The sequence below is a fragment of the Microcebus murinus genome, chromosome 23, assembly GCF_040939455.1.
Source record: "Microcebus murinus isolate Inina chromosome 23, M.murinus_Inina_mat1.0, whole genome shotgun sequence".
NCBI lineage: Eukaryota > Metazoa > Chordata > Mammalia > Primates > Cheirogaleidae > Microcebus > Microcebus murinus.
In genome coordinates, this window is record NC_134126.1 from 23,383,157 (window position 1) to 23,398,872 (window position 15,716).

The window sequence follows — 15,716 nt, forward strand, 5'->3', positions numbered from 1 at the left end:
ATTCAGCTGTTTGAAATGCAAATGACAAGGATTAATACTGAGTTACATGTCACTTAATGACAGGGTTACATTCTGAGAAATGTGTTGGTAGGCCATTTTGTTGTGTTAACATCATAGAGTGTACTTATACAAACCTAGATGGTATATATAGCCTACTGCACACTTAGGCTGTGTGGTATAGCATGTTGCTTCTAGGCTACAAACCTGTACAGCATGTTACTGTGCTGAATGCTGTAGGCAGTTGTAACACAGTGGTAAGTATTTATGTACCTAAACATAGAAAAGGAACAGTAAAAATATGGTATAAAAGATAAAAAATGGTACACTTGTGTAAGGCACTTAACCATGAATGGAGCTTGCAGAACTGGAAGTTGCTGTGGGTGAGCCAGTGAGTGAGTGGTGAATGAATGTGCAGGCCTAGGACATTACTATACACTACTGTAGACTTTATAAACACTGTGTGCTTAGGCTACACTAAATTTATCTAAAAATTTCATCTTCAATAATGTTTTAACCTTAGTCTACTGTAAGTTTACTTTATAAATGTCTTCATTTTTTAAAATTTTTGACTCTTATAATACTTACCTTAAAACGTAAACACATTTGTACAGCTATACAAAAATATTTTTCTGTTTTTTTTTTTTTGAGATAGGGTCTCACTCTGTTGCCCAGTCTGGCATGCAGTAGTATGTCCATAGCTTACCGCAGCCTCAGATACCTGGGCTCAACCAGCCCTCCTGCCTCAGCCTCTCAAGTAGCTTAGACTACTTGTACTTGGGCACAGGCCACCACACTCAGCTAATTTTTTTTTTTTAATGTTTTATAGAGATGGGAACTTACTGTGTTGCCCAGGCAGTCTTCCTGCCTTGGCATCCCAAAGTGCCTGGATTATAGGTGTGAGCTACTACACCCAATCCAAAAATATTTTCTTTCTTCGTATCTTTATTCTCTAAGCTTTTTTCTATTTTTAAATTCTTTTGTTTTAACTTTTTAAACTTTTTTGTTAAAAACTAAGGCACAATCACACACATTAGCCTAGAGCTACACATGGACAGCATGCTCATCAAGATGTCACTGGGCAAGAGGAATTTTTCAGCTTCATTACGATCTCAGGAGACTGACATTATATATGTGGTTCATCATTGACTGAAATGTCATTATTCGGCACATGACTTTACTTTTATTGAATAGTTACACCTCGTGAATACTTATCATCTGATTACCACTGTCAAGGTATCAGTGCTTTATAATCTTTCAAGTTTAATATTTACTTCCAGTGGTTCCAAAAATAGTTTTTTAAATTTAGTTTCTAAATTTGGATGATACATTTTATGTATAAGCATCACTCTTCAGTATATCTCTTGTATTATTATCAGAGCTAATTTTATTTCAGCTGTGGAATTTGTACTCTCTTAGAAAATGATTAAGTCTAACAGCAAGATTCTTCACTTATGGAATTGATGATTAATTAAGTTTTTAATATACCATGCTTCAATATGATGTAATTTATGATATTAAAAAATACTATACTAGTCGAAAAGGAAAGCCTGAAGGACCTATCTAAATGTAGGAGAGTGAAATTAACAAAATTGATATTTTTGAGATCAGTGTTTACCTCTTCCCCCAGAAATAATGACCTTTTTTGAGATCACATTATCTCAGTCAGTACTGATGAATTTTTGTCTTAGTATCTCTTATCAATGTTGTATCTTAAATCAGAGTAAACTGACCAACTAAGACCTTAGGAATTTATTTTGTCATATTCTTCCCCTGTGTGCTACTGTAACCACATCTGCCTGGTTCTAAACAAGGTTAAGATTTTATATTTTTAGAGCTAGGCCCTGGTCACAAATGAGCCCAGATGCCTCAGCCGTCAGGCGAGCACTGTCAGTGACAGCAGTGTCCTCTAGCGGCAGCTGTGGTGACTGACGAGCGCTCGTCCATCTGAGAGTGCCCCATGGCGCCAGACGATTGGTAACAGTGCAGGCATGTGTGCCCAGTGTGGTCAGGTGTCATTTTTTAGGGAGTGGAGAGGGGCCTGAAAAATCAGATTATTCTGTTTAGTGTCACCACATTTAAATGTTGACATTAAGAACTTTTAAAATAGTCTTAAATGATTTTAAAAATACTATCAGAAAAAAATCTGCAGGTTCCTAGTTTAAAGTTTATTGGCCCTAAAGGCATGAAACAGATTTTTAAATTTTGAGTTGTTATAAAAAGTTTTTATATGGTTAGTGAAGAAATATACATATCTACTGTGTCCAGACACTATCCTGAGTGCCAGGACTGCAGAGGTGAAAAAGATCAGGCTCTGTTGTTTTATAAATACAAAATAATTTCAGATGCTAGTTAGTGTTATAAAAAAAAATAAAACAGTACTATGATAATGGCCTGAGTGAGCTGCTTTAGAACAGCGTTGGCATAAGCCCATTTGGTGGTTGGAGTTTTTGTTTCAGTTGTATTCTTACCATCTCCCCCCACTTCTGGCACTTGCCCTTTGGAATATTAGTTATGATTTGGAGGATTCCATTTTTCCTGTGCTAATTGTGTTTTATTTCTTTTAAGTCATTAGAAAACATAAGCATATTTAATTCTTTGGTTTTAAACTTCTTGTGTTCTCTCTTTTCAAAGGGATTTTGCTATAGGAATCTGTAACAAAATCAGTGAAATGATTCAAGGTATGTATGAGTTATTTAGTATTATGAAGCGACTTAATAGGATTTTTATTTATAATAGTTGCTAACATTTGTTACTTGGTATGTGCTAGTCACTAAACATTCAAATAATATTTGTAATAAATATTCATAATATTTATGAAGTTCCTCTGTATACCAAAACAGTTCTGTATACAAAACGAAGTCCTTTCCCTCATGTAACCTACATTCTAGTCGGGATGGGACTAGATAGATAGATAAATACAAATACAACATATCCCATGCTATGGAGAAAAGGTGAGATAAAAAGGATAGAGAGTTGGTAGGGTGGGAGTGGAGCTTTTCTATTTTATACATATTGATCAGAGAAGGCCTCTGATAAGGTGATATTTGAGTGAGACAAGAAGGAGAGAAAGGAGTAAGCCACACAGATATAGTCATGTGTTGTGTGACAGTGTGGATACATTCTGAGAAATGCATCTTTAGGTGATTTAGTTGTGCAAACATCATAGAGTGTACTTACACAAATCTAAATGGTATAGCCTACTTTACATCTAGACTATATGGTATAGCCTACTGCTCCTAGACTGCAAACCTGTACAGCATGTTATGAGTGAGTTGATATGAGCTATACAGAAAGCCTCATGGGGTGCTGGGGTATTCTGTGTATCTAAGTGAGGTAGATGCATATATATGTGTGTGTGTGTGTGTATATTTGTTTTGTTTTTTTGAGACAAAGTCACACCTGTTGCCTGGGCTAGGGTGCAGTGGCGTCATCATAGCTCAGTGCAACCTCAAACTCCTGGGCTCAAGCAGTCCTCCTGCCTCAGCCTCCCAGGTAGCTGGGACTACAGATGCATATCATCACGCGTGGCTAATTTTTCTATTTTTTATAGGGATAAGTTCTCAATATGTTACTCAGGCTGGTCTCGAATTCAGTCAGTTCAATCAATTCAGTCAATCCTCCTGCCTCGGCCTCCCAAAGCACTAGGATTACATGCATGTGCCACTGTGCCTGACCATCTACATGATATTTATATTGGTATATACATGTATAGAAATTCATTAATCTGTACACTTAAAAGTGATTACTTAATTGTTCCTTAAGTTTTATCAAAAAAAAAAGTAAAAGAACAGGAATTAGGAGGAGAGAGGTAGAGAAAACACGGGGGTTATAGGTGTGAGAAAGGTGGAGGAAGATTGGAGCCCAAAATATGGAAATGGCAGAGGAGTTTTAAGAGCAGTATTCTGACATTAATTTTAAGCTGCTTGTGTGTCTGCAAAGTAATAAAATCTCTGAGTGTCTCTAAATTTTCAGTAAAGGTACCTGTAAACACAAAGAATCTCTCTGACTACTGGGTTGAGAATAGAATTCCAGTGGAGGAAAGAGAAATATAAGGCAGGAGTCTACCATGGGGAAAGGCCCAAGTAGGGAGAATACTTAGGAGACTTTCAATAATTTGGTCAAGAGATGGTAGTGGAAATGGATCAGCATGATAACAATGGAGGTGGAAAGACATAGTCAGATTTGGATTATATTTGAAGATAGAACCACCAAAATTTACAAATAAATTTGGAAATGGGATATGAGAGAATCCTTTCACTAATCAAAAAAGACTCTGATGGGAAGAAAGTCTTGTGAAGGAAAAATAAAAAAGAAAGACTCCGAGGTCTAAGCTGTAATGATGAAGTTGTCATTTACTGAGATGGGAAAATTTATGAAGGGACAGTTTGGGGGTAAAGATCAGAAGTTCTCTTTGGGCCCTATTAAATACATAATGCTTCTGAGGCCCTTTTTGTTATGACAAGAGACGAATGTATCTAGCTCTTACTCTCTAAACTTGTATCTTGCTCTTGCCCTGTAAACCTATCTTGTCCTTCCTCAATAAACTTCATTTCATGCTTGCAAAAAAAAAAAAAAAAAAAAAATGCCTCTGAGACATCCTAGTGCAGATAACCAGAAGGTAATGGGATATATGCATCTGAAGTTCTGGGGTGGCAAGGAGGTGTGTGTGGCAGTCTTTAGCATTTAGCTAGTAATGGAATCCATAGGGTTGTATCAGCAACACAGGGAAAGTACATAGGGTGAGAAGAGACTTTATTACCAACCCAAGGGAATCCCAGAAATTAAAGTATAGATGGAAGAGAAGACTACAAAGGAGATTAAGAAGAAAGACCCAGAGAAAGAGGGCAGAAACCAGGGAACTAGTGAAAAAGCAGAAGCCATTCATTGAGAGAGAGTTTCAAGGATAGAATGGTCAGCAATGTCAGATGCCTTTGGAACTTACATTGTCAAAATAATAATGACATGAGCATGGTGTAACCCTGCAGAGAGGACACCAGAGAAAACTCTGACCTCATTCTTCTCCCCCCCATCTCCTGCTGGAACTCACTGCCTTGGCCAAACCCACATAGAGGCCAAATGTTATAACAAAGGAGTTTGTTGATATAAGCTACCGTTGGATGATGACATGCTATCTTAGATTCATACCAACAGTTACTTCACATTGTGAAAACCAATGATCTGCAGAGTATAAATTAGCTTTTGACATGTATGTGGTACAGGATGGTTAAGAAATTTTTGTTCTGTCATCACAAAGCCATGCTATAGAAGAAAAGATTTTTTGGTTTTTTAGCTCCAATGTTGAAAGGAAATGATATATTAGGTCTTCATGGAATTCTAGCTGTATATGCAGTGAAGGAAGGCATTTAGTATACAAATAAAGTTCAGAGGACTTCAGAATGATTGTACACATAGTCTGTTCATATCTTGGTCCTGATTTAGTTGTTGAAGGAAATAATTAAAATTATAAATATAATCAAACTGTAGCTATCAAATGTGTCTGTATGTATACATGTGTGGAGGGGCAGTTTTTTAAATACTTTTAAAAACTTTAAGGGACACTGTAATATTTTTAATAACATGAGAAGAAAATGAGTTTGCTTTCCACTGAGCTGCTTAAAGGCATTTTTTTACTATTGGTGTGTAATTTTATAATCACTGGAAAGTTAATATTTAAATACTTTTGAAAAAAACTGTTGAAATTACTGGTTGGCTCTAGTACAATTATCTTTAATGTTACAAACATGATATTAGTATACTATTTGTTTTTAATTGAACATTTTTGCTAATTGAATTAGACCTTTTAAATCTGAAAGATTAAGGATGATGGTCAGAAATCTCTGAGAATTCTTTCTGTGTCTAGGTCTAGCCACGCCAGTAGACTTGAAGCTGAAGTTGATTCCCATTCTGCAGCACATGCACCATGACGCGATCCTGGCGTCCAGTGCCCGTCAGCTGCTACAGCAGCTGGTCACGTCCTATCCTTCCACCAAAATGGTGATTGTGTCTTTGCACACTTTCACTCTGCTTGCAGCTTCATCTTTGGTTGATACACCCAAGCAGGTAATTCCAGTTTTCTTTAAACTGCCTTTTCTTCAGTGAACGTGAATATTAAATATATGATAAAAATAAAATAAGGAAGTAGCCCCTAAGTTTTGATAGCGTTAAAGATCCCTTTCTCTGATAAAGATCGGTTTAATTTCTTTTCACTTGGTTTTTTTCTACTCTATATTCACACTGTGATTCTTGGAAGCCCTTGAGGGAAAGGAAGTGTTGGGGGTTACCTGGCTGGGTGCAAAGTTGGCAGTAAAGAAAAGAAAGGATTGAGTATCTGTTGTTATAAATGCCAGGTCCTGTGCTAAAACCATACAAGTTAAATGGTAGTGTTTTACACATGCAGAAAAAGGCCCAGACATGTGCACAGAGCTATTCAGTGACAGGGCTATGATTTGAAATCCTGTCCTGTCTCAAATTTATAAGTTTCACTAAAATACACTGCATATCTGATGATATTAACAATTTCAGTTGCAGTATTGTTCATGGAGTGACTTATTTCCTGTATAGATTCAGCTTCTGTTGCAGTATTTGAAGAATGACCCCAGGAAAGCAGTAAAGAGACTTGCTATTCAAGATCTGAAGTTACTTGCCAGTAAAACACCACATACTTGGAATAGGGAGAACATTCAGGTATGTAGGACTGTGAACATTAATATTTTACATAGAAAAATAATATAACATTGTAATAGAGTAAATTGTTTGGCCTTATATTTTCATATTGTCTTTGTCATTTCATAAGTGTGGTTATGAAAAACTTTTTCTAAGAGTGTTGTTGATGTTTGTGGCAGAAATTATTTTGTAAGTGGCAAAATAATACATAAAACTATCTTTCAGTGTTGATGTTTGTTTTAGTGAATGAGACTTGCCTCTCAGTTTCTTGTTAATTTTCCCATAGCAGCACTGAGGCTAATTGAGAAGCCTTGTTTATTTTATTCCTGTCTTCTTCAGTCAATTTAGGGAGAACAATTTAGGTACTATGATTTATAATGGCGACAGGTAAGTTGGCAAACTATATTTTTCCTCATGGAAAGCAAAAGACATTCTTAGCTTTTCTTTTGTAAACACAAGAGCAGATTTCTCTCTCTTTAGACTTTTAATGTAACGTCTTTTATGCCATTTCTTAGGTTAAATTAATTTTTTTAATTTTTTCTCAAAACAGAACCGTATTTGTTTACCCATTACTAATAACAGATACACTATCTTATAAATAATGCTATTTAAAGTGAAATGGAAGATTGTTAGAATTTGACCTTTATCTTCGTGGATTTTATTTTGATCTCTTAGCATCATCATGGCTCCAGTATAACAAAAATCTTTGAATTTCAGATTATGAAAACTAAGCCTCCCTGTTTGTTTTTCTGTTTGCAGTTTTCTAAACATGTTTTAATATACTATATTATGATTTGGTACTTACAAATATCCCAAGAGATGAGGGTACTTGTTCAATCTGCATTTAATAGATAAGCAATTAGGATTCAGAGAGACTTAATATGCTTAAGAGAGCTTCTTAAGAGAACTTAATTAAGACTTTAATTAAGAGGGCTTCTGTCCTCTGATCTTCTGTCCTAGTGCTTTTTCTACTGAACAATACTGTCTTTCCAAGAAGAGAATGTGCTCAGTCACTTTAGTCATTTTAGGGAATTCATGCACAGAACCAAACCCAGTTATTTAGAATGATCAATGAGAAGCACTGTATTACTCATTGTCATTTTTTCTTATTGTGAGATAGATCACACAGAAATATAAAATGTATATTTAATAATTTAAGTAATTTTAAGTGAAAAACCCATCTAGCCACCATCCCAGCAGAAACAGAACATTGCAGGGTCACAGAACCCTGAGGGCTTCCTTACCTTTCATGGTCCTTCCTGATTAGAACTTCACATTACCCAAAGGAAACCACTACTTTGACTTTCGTGATAATCATTTGTTTGCTCTTCTTAATAGTTTTGCCAAAAAAAGAAAAAATAGTTTTGCCATCTCTCTGTGTCTCCCTAAAGAATATTGTTTAGTTTTGTTTTTGCTTCTTTTGTTGAGCATTATTCTGGTGAGACTCAACCATGCAGTTGTATGTTTTTTCCCTTTAATTGCTATATAGTAATCCATTGTGTGGATGGACCACAGTTTATTTGTTCTTCATGGGCTATTTCCAACATAGGGTTGTTATAAACAATGCTGCTGTGAGCATTCTTCTCTTTATCTCCTGGTACATACATGCAAGAGTTTCTTTAGAGTGTATAGGAATGAAATTTCTGACTTACAGAATGTGTGTGTTTTCAGCTTTACTAGATAATGTCAAACTGCTTTCCAAAGTGATTGAACCAATTTACATTCCTGTTGTTTCATGAGAGTGTCCATTGATACACCTACTTGCCAATACATAAAATTATCAGACTTAAACTTTTGCCAGTTTAGAAGTGGTAGCTTTTATTTGTAATTCCTTGATTACTAAAAATATTGAACATCTTTTTTATATGTTTATTAACCATTTGGATTTCCTCTTTTATCACATGACTATTCAAGTCTTTTGCCTATTTTTCTGTTGACTTGTAGTTTTGGTTTTTTTTAATATCTTTTGACTACTCATACATGGCTGGTCCTTGACAATTCTACATAAATTTCAGAATCAGCTGGTCAAGTCCACCAAAAAACTTGACAGTTGGACTGGGATTGCATTGAATACAAAGATCAGTTTGTGAGAAATTGATATCTTTACAATTTTAAGTCTTCCAATGCATGAACATATTAAATCTTTCTCTTTATTTAGGTTTCTTGCCTTAGTTTATTTTGTCTGATATTAATATAGCTACTTCAGCATTCTACTGGATATATTTACATGGTAGATTGTTTGCTATCTTTTTACTTTCAATCTTTAGATATCTTTATGTTTCAGATATCTCTTATAAACTGTATTTAATTGGATTATTTTTAATCCAACCTAGTAGTGTGTCATTTTCAAATGGAGCATTTGGTTCATTTGTATTTATTGTGATTTATTTATTTATTTATTTATTTGAGACACAGTCTCGCTTTGTTGCCCAGGCTAGAATGAGTGCCGTGACGTCAGCCTAGCTCACAGCAACCTCAATCTCCTGGGCTCAAGCCATCTTTCTGCCTCAGCCTCCCGAGTAGCTGAGACTACAGGCATGCGCCACCATGCCCGGCTAATTTTTTCTATATATTTGTTGTCCGGCTAATTTCTTTCTATTTATAGTAGAGATGGGGTCTCGCTCTTGCGCAGGCTGGTTTCAAACTCCTGACCTCGAGTGATCCTCCCGCCTCGGCCTCCCAGAGTGCTAGGATTACAGGCGTGAATCCCCATGCCTGGCCCTATTGTGATTTATTATGCATTAGAGTTTAAATCTGCCATCTTATTTTTTGCTTTCTGTATGTTTCCCCAGTTCTTTATCACTCTTTGGGAAAGGAGGGCTGCTTTCTATATTGATTGTTTATAATATCTTACCATTCCTTTTCCTTTGAATAGTCTGGAAGTTTGCAGTATTTTAATATTCTTTTTAGTTATTCTAGAAATGAAAACAACCATAATTATTCTTATCAAAGTCTACAGTTAAATCTCCTACAGGGACCTTAGAACATACTTGAACTTCATTTACATCATACTGAACTTTTATGTATTGTCATGTATTTTAATTCTATCTTTTAATCTTTTCCTTTGTAGTATAATGGAGACATAGAAAATTTAGCTGTCTTATGTCTCTGACATAATATTCCAAACATAACATTTTTCTTTAAATATTATAAACCACTTTTTACTGTGCTTTTCTGGAACACATCCCTGGCGACCAGTCCCATACCAGAGTAGAGAAGAATCCCTTATTTAGGGACTGACCCAGAAAATAGTAATTCAGGCCAGGGGCTCTAGTTGAACAGTGAGCTAAGCTAGCATAGAGAGAAATTCAGACCAAATACTGAAGGAAGGCAGTGGTGGTTAATGAGAAAGGGGACTCCATTTGACGAGATAGTTTTCCCTTTTTTTGATGTGAAAAATGGCCCTGGTAAGAATAATTTTGTAATAGGGAATGTTCTTGAAACAGAAACTTGAAGCCGATTTCATCAGTGAAATATGATTGATGTGCTGTCTCTGGGGAACTTTATGATTTGCTTTATTATGCTTATGGATTTGAATTAATGAGCTTTTAAATCTGTGTGTATTAGCTAAGACCATTTTAGGTACCCAGTAATGTGCTAGGTCTCAGACGTCAGAAGATAACATTATAAATAATTTTATCATAAGATTTTCTAGTTTGATTTTTCAAATGATAAAATTATTCTTTAAAATTATTTATGTTATTATCTTGTATAAAATGTCTCCCTTGCCTTTTTGATTATCACAGAAGCCTAAATGTCTATTATACACCGAGCAATCTAAGACATAATTTGTAAAACATATAAATATAGGACACAGACCTCTGGGGCTGTCTGGTTGAGGATACTAGTCCTAAACACAAGCTAATTAACAGTACAAGGCAGGACAATTTAGGCAACAAAATGTGAACAAATAGAAATAGCCTATTTGAATAAATAAATAAAAACTATAATATTAATAACTAAAAATCACTTTTTAAAAAATGCCTTTTTTTGAATGTCAAAAACAGCATCTATATCTGGTTTTATTTCTTCATCCCCTACTCTTTCTTTTATGTATTTGCATTTAGATCTCTTGTCCTATCACTTTGCCCAGGTACTTAAAAGATCACCAGTGTTGGCCCTGCGTGGTGGGGTGGGCTCACGCCTGTAATCCTAGCACTCTGGGAGGCCGAGGCGGGTGGATTGCTCGAGGTCAGGAGTTCGAAACCAGCCTGAGCAAGAGCGAGACCCCGTCTCTACTATTAATGGAAAGAAATTAATTGGCCAACTAATGTATATAGAAAAAATTAGCTGGGCATGGTGGTGCATTAGTCCCAGCTACTCGGGAGGCTGAGGCAGGAGGATCACTTGAGCCCAGGAGTTGGAGGTTGCTGTTAGCGAGGCTGACGCCATGGCACTGATTCTAGCCTGGGCAACAAAACGAGACTCTGTCTCAAAAAAAAAGGTCACCAGTGTTCTTAGAGCTAAAGCCAGAAGCTTTTTCTTCCTTTATCATCTTTGCTTCTTAATATATTTGACACTGTCAACCTGCCCCTTCTCTTGGCCTCTTTGACACTTAACTGTCCTTAGTCATTCTTTCCACTCTCTAAACTATACCTTCTCTATATTCTTCACCGCCCCTTTTCCTCAGAGTTGAGTCCCTGACCCTCTGCTTTCTTCCATTTTTTCTCCAGCATTCTGATGGTCTTCCTTAATGCCAGTGTGGCGCCTTCAACAGTCTACTCCTTTTACCCAAGCTTCTGCATTACTCTCTAGCATAGTAGCTTATATGGGGTTGCACAGCACTTTGACTTTTGGTGGCTATTTAATCTTACAAGACAATTGGCATCACCCACTTATATTTGATTTTTAATTTTAATTCAGGTTTTTAAATGCAGATACATTCATGTCAAAATTCCAAAACTACAAAAAAATGCGTAGTGAATATTTCCCATTTATTATTCTTCTGTCCACACAGCTCCTTTGCCCAGTGGAAACCAGTGTCTTGCATATTTTACTGGAGATATTTTACATGAAAACCAGCAATTCTTTTTTTTTTTTTTTTTTTTTGAGACATAGTCTTGCTTTGTTGCCCAGGCTAGAGTGAGTGCCGTGGCGTCAGCCTCGCTCACAGCAACCTCAAACTCCTGGACTCAAGCAATCCTGCTGCCTCAGCCTCCCGAGTAGCTGGGACTACAGGCATGCACCACCATGCCCAGCTAATATTTTCTATATATATTAGTTAGCCAATTAATTTCTTTCTATTTATAATAGAGACGGGGTCTCACTCTTGCTCAGGCTGGTTTCAAACTCCTGACCGCCTCGGCCTCCCAGAGTGCTAGGATTACAGGCGTGAGCCACCACGCCTGGCCTAAAAACCAGCAATTCTTTATAAATATTTACCCCCATTTTATAGACAAAGAAGTTGAGAGTCAGTAGTTGGCTCAGATCACAGAGATAGTAAGTGGCAGAGCCAGAATTCTTCTAACTGAAAATCTGCTACTCTTAAATTCCAAATGCCTGATGGATACTTGTTGGATTTCATTTCTACTCTTGTTTTCTGTCCTTCCTCTGAAATTAGCATATCCCCATGACTTTTCAGTCTTCACAAGTGGAATCTGGTCAGTAGGTTTGAAATTTTGTAATAATCATTGAGTTCTTCTTGTTCATTCCCTCATATATAATCTCTTCCTAAATAGATCTCATATTCATCCTCTAGTCTCCATTCCTGCCACCAACTTCTAGTTCAGGCCGTCATCACCACTTACTTGGATTTAAAAAAGTTTTTTGTTTACCATAAAAAAGTAAATAGGGATTCTTTTACTCAATTGACTTGCCAGTTCTTGCAGTGTTCATTAAATTAGCTTTGTGATTTGAGGTACCATTAACATATATTAAATGCTAATATGTTTTTTAATCTATTGTCAGAGTTTTTTGGATATTTTCTGATTTTTATTTTTCCATGTGGTCTTTAGAACCAGATTATCTAAATCCCACCCACCCCAAATTTTGTTGCTGTTTTTGTTGGGGTCATAGTAAATTTATTGGTTAATTTAACCCTTTCTGGAATTGTATTTTTTTGAAACAAAGTCTCACTCTGTTGCCCAGGTTAGAGTGCCATGGGGTCAGCCTAGCTCACAGCAACCTCAAACTCCTGGGCTCAAGCGGTCCTCCTGCCTCAGCCTCCCGAGTAGCTGGGACTACAGGCATGTGCCACCATGCCCGGCTCATTTTTTCTATATATATTTTTAGTTGGTCAATTAACTTCTTTCTATTTTTAGTAGAGATGGGGTCTTGCACAGGCTGGTTTCTGAACTCCTGACCTTGAGCAATCCGCCCGCCTGGGCCTCCCAGAGTGCTAGGATTATAGGCGTGAGCCACCACGCCCAGCTGGAATTGTATTTTTAATCCCCCCCCCAAGACTTTTAAGTTTTGATCGTTTTCTGAACCTTTGTGGGAAAATGGGAATGAGTTTAGCAAGACATTTGTTTGACTATATTACATGTAGTCATATGATCAAAGTCATGGCCACAGGATAAGGCAAGAGTCACTGAACTTGTATTCACTGCATTGAAAGAAAAATCAGCATTTTGTTTTTGGTAATATTTCAGACTGCCTTAGTTAGGAGTAGAGTAAATGACCAGAAATGGGAGGAGAATAGCTCTACTCACAAACTACATATAATGCCACATTCTCTGTTATTTTTAAAAAATACACATATGCAAAATAATATTCCTATCTCTTAATGTAAACAAAATATGGTGGGGGTTTTAGAACAGTTTTACATTTACAGAAAAATTGAGAAGATAGTACAGAGTGTCCCACATCTCCCACACCATTTCACCTATTATTGACATTTTACAATATTTAATAGTACTGTAATTTTGTTATAATTAAACCAGCATCGGTACATTGTTAACGATTTACCGAAGTTTCTACTTTATTCAGGTTTCTTTAGTTTTTTTACCCAATGTCCTCTTTTTGTACCAAAATACCTATTACATTTGGTTATTATGTCTCCTTAGGCTCCCCATGGAGTTTGAGAGTTTGACTTAACATTTTTTAACATGAAAAAAAGACCTTAAGATATAATTTTTATAAAAGCTAGAAAACCTAAATGTTGTAGACAGTTTAGAAGATGTTTTAACTTCTGTGTGCATTTCTCTTCTGTATTTCAGGCACTCTGTGAATGTGCTCTCCAGATTCCTTATGACAGCCTGAAACTGGGGATGTTGTCTGTCCTTTCCACACTGTCCGGGACCATCGCCATCAAACATTACTTCAGCATGGCTCCAGGTAAGGAAGAGAAAGGAGATGCTATGTGGATAATGTGCTGATTCCTTTATCCATGTTTATGTTTTAAGTATTTCCTCTACAAAGCCTTAAAATCCGGGAAGGTTTCAAAATCTCATACTCCATTATTTGCTAGTGATATCTTTGAAGCTAATTTCTTAACTAATGTCTATGGTAGTAAAATCTTGCATCCTTGATCTTAACTCAAGATTATTATTTTTCTAGATTTGTCCCCTTTTTTTCAGATTATATGTGGGTGAAACAATATTTTTGAGGATGCCTGAAATAGCTGGTTTGCTTTTGTGTATCTCTGACTCCAAGTGCCCTTTGAAGATAAGTACATTTCAAAGGCCAAGTGGTGGTGAATTTTAAAAGCAAATGTCATATGTTTCCTTGTAGGTACACATTAGCTCTCTGGAAAATAATTAAAATAAAACTTTACCCCAGTTCAATAATGCTTTCCTAGTTGCCTTTTCAGGAAGATTAACTCTAAAATGCCTTCATTAATGTCCAGAGAGGAGCTTGCTTGCCTGACAAACTTAAGACTAAAGTTTTTTGTTGTTTCATTTTAGTGCAAGTTTTATGGAATCTATTGCTTCCTTTTCTAATCAGTTAATTTGAACCAAATTAATTAAAAAACTATAATGTACATTTAGTTGTCCTTTCTTTTGGCTGAATAGCATATGAACTAACTTACTGAATGAAGGGGATTCCCTGCCATATAATGTAAATTATAACACTGAAATAACTTTAATCCATCAGAATGGCAGTGATTCAGAAATTTGATAAACATGCTGTGTCCACAGGCTGTGGGTAAACAGCCACTCTCATTTATTGCTGGTGTGAATGTAAATTATTAAACCTCTGCATAGGTGAGTTGGAAGCATTACATTACAGCTGACCCAGAAATTCCACTTCTAGGAATTTATCCTGCTTATTTATTCACACATCGACAAATGACATATGTATAAGATTATTCACAGCATCATTCTATGTAATAGCAAAATATTGTCCATCAGTAGAGGATGTAATAATAGCATAAAAAGGTCCATCAATATGGAACTCATTAAGGAATTATGAGACATCATTGCAATAAAAATCAATGCAATTTATTAAAAAGAATACACAGCGTGGAACACACTTCATGATATATTTAAAGGAAAGTAAAGCAAGGTGCAGAATAGTGTGTAAAAGAAAAAGAAAGGAGTAAATATGCTTGCAAATTTATAGACTCTGGGATGATATACAAGAAACTGGTAACATTGAGTACAAGGGAAACTTTTACTAACCTTTTACCTTTATCTACTATTTGTTGTACCTTGTAAACCATATGAGTTTCTTAGAAAATTATTCCTAAATAAGTGAGAATTAAATTAAAAGTAGTATCATCCCTAAAAATGTTAATATAGAAAAATGATCACAAATATTATATTTTAAAAGCAGTATATTGGCCAGTATCTACATATCCTGATTATATATGAATTTTTAAAGCGTATTGGTGTTCATAGTGGAAAAAAGATTCGAAAGAGATATTCCAGAAAGTTAACAATAAGGTCATGCTGGTCTGTGGGATTTAGGATAATTTTTGTTTTCTTTGAATTTTTCTGTTTTTTTCCAAGTTTTCCATGGTGCGTCTTGAGAAGAAAAAAGCAACTTATAAAACATGTTCGTAAATGTATAGATGAGTTTGCGTTGTTCATATCACATGGACAAGAAAAAGAATGGAAAAAATATTAATACAATTCTCATTGTTTTGAAAAAATGAACATATAGTTTTGTTT

The 15,716-nt window shown here is 35.8% G+C and overlaps 1 protein-coding gene across 2 annotated transcripts in view; it reads left to right on the plus strand.

Annotated features, from left to right (window-relative positions):
* Positions 1–15,716, plus strand: part of INTS7 (integrator complex subunit 7) — a 57,983-nt gene that overhangs the window by 10,381 nt on the left and 31,886 nt on the right. For both annotated transcript variants that reach the window (XM_012781662.3, XM_012781660.3), the window contains exons 5-8: positions 2,632–2,678; positions 5,861–6,060; positions 6,562–6,684; positions 13,821–13,938. In XM_012781662.3, coding sequence (XP_012637116.1) covers positions 2,632–2,678; positions 5,861–6,060; positions 6,562–6,684; positions 13,821–13,938 — 488 coding nt within the window. The remainder of the gene's footprint in view (positions 1–2,631; positions 2,679–5,860; positions 6,061–6,561; positions 6,685–13,820; positions 13,939–15,716) is intronic.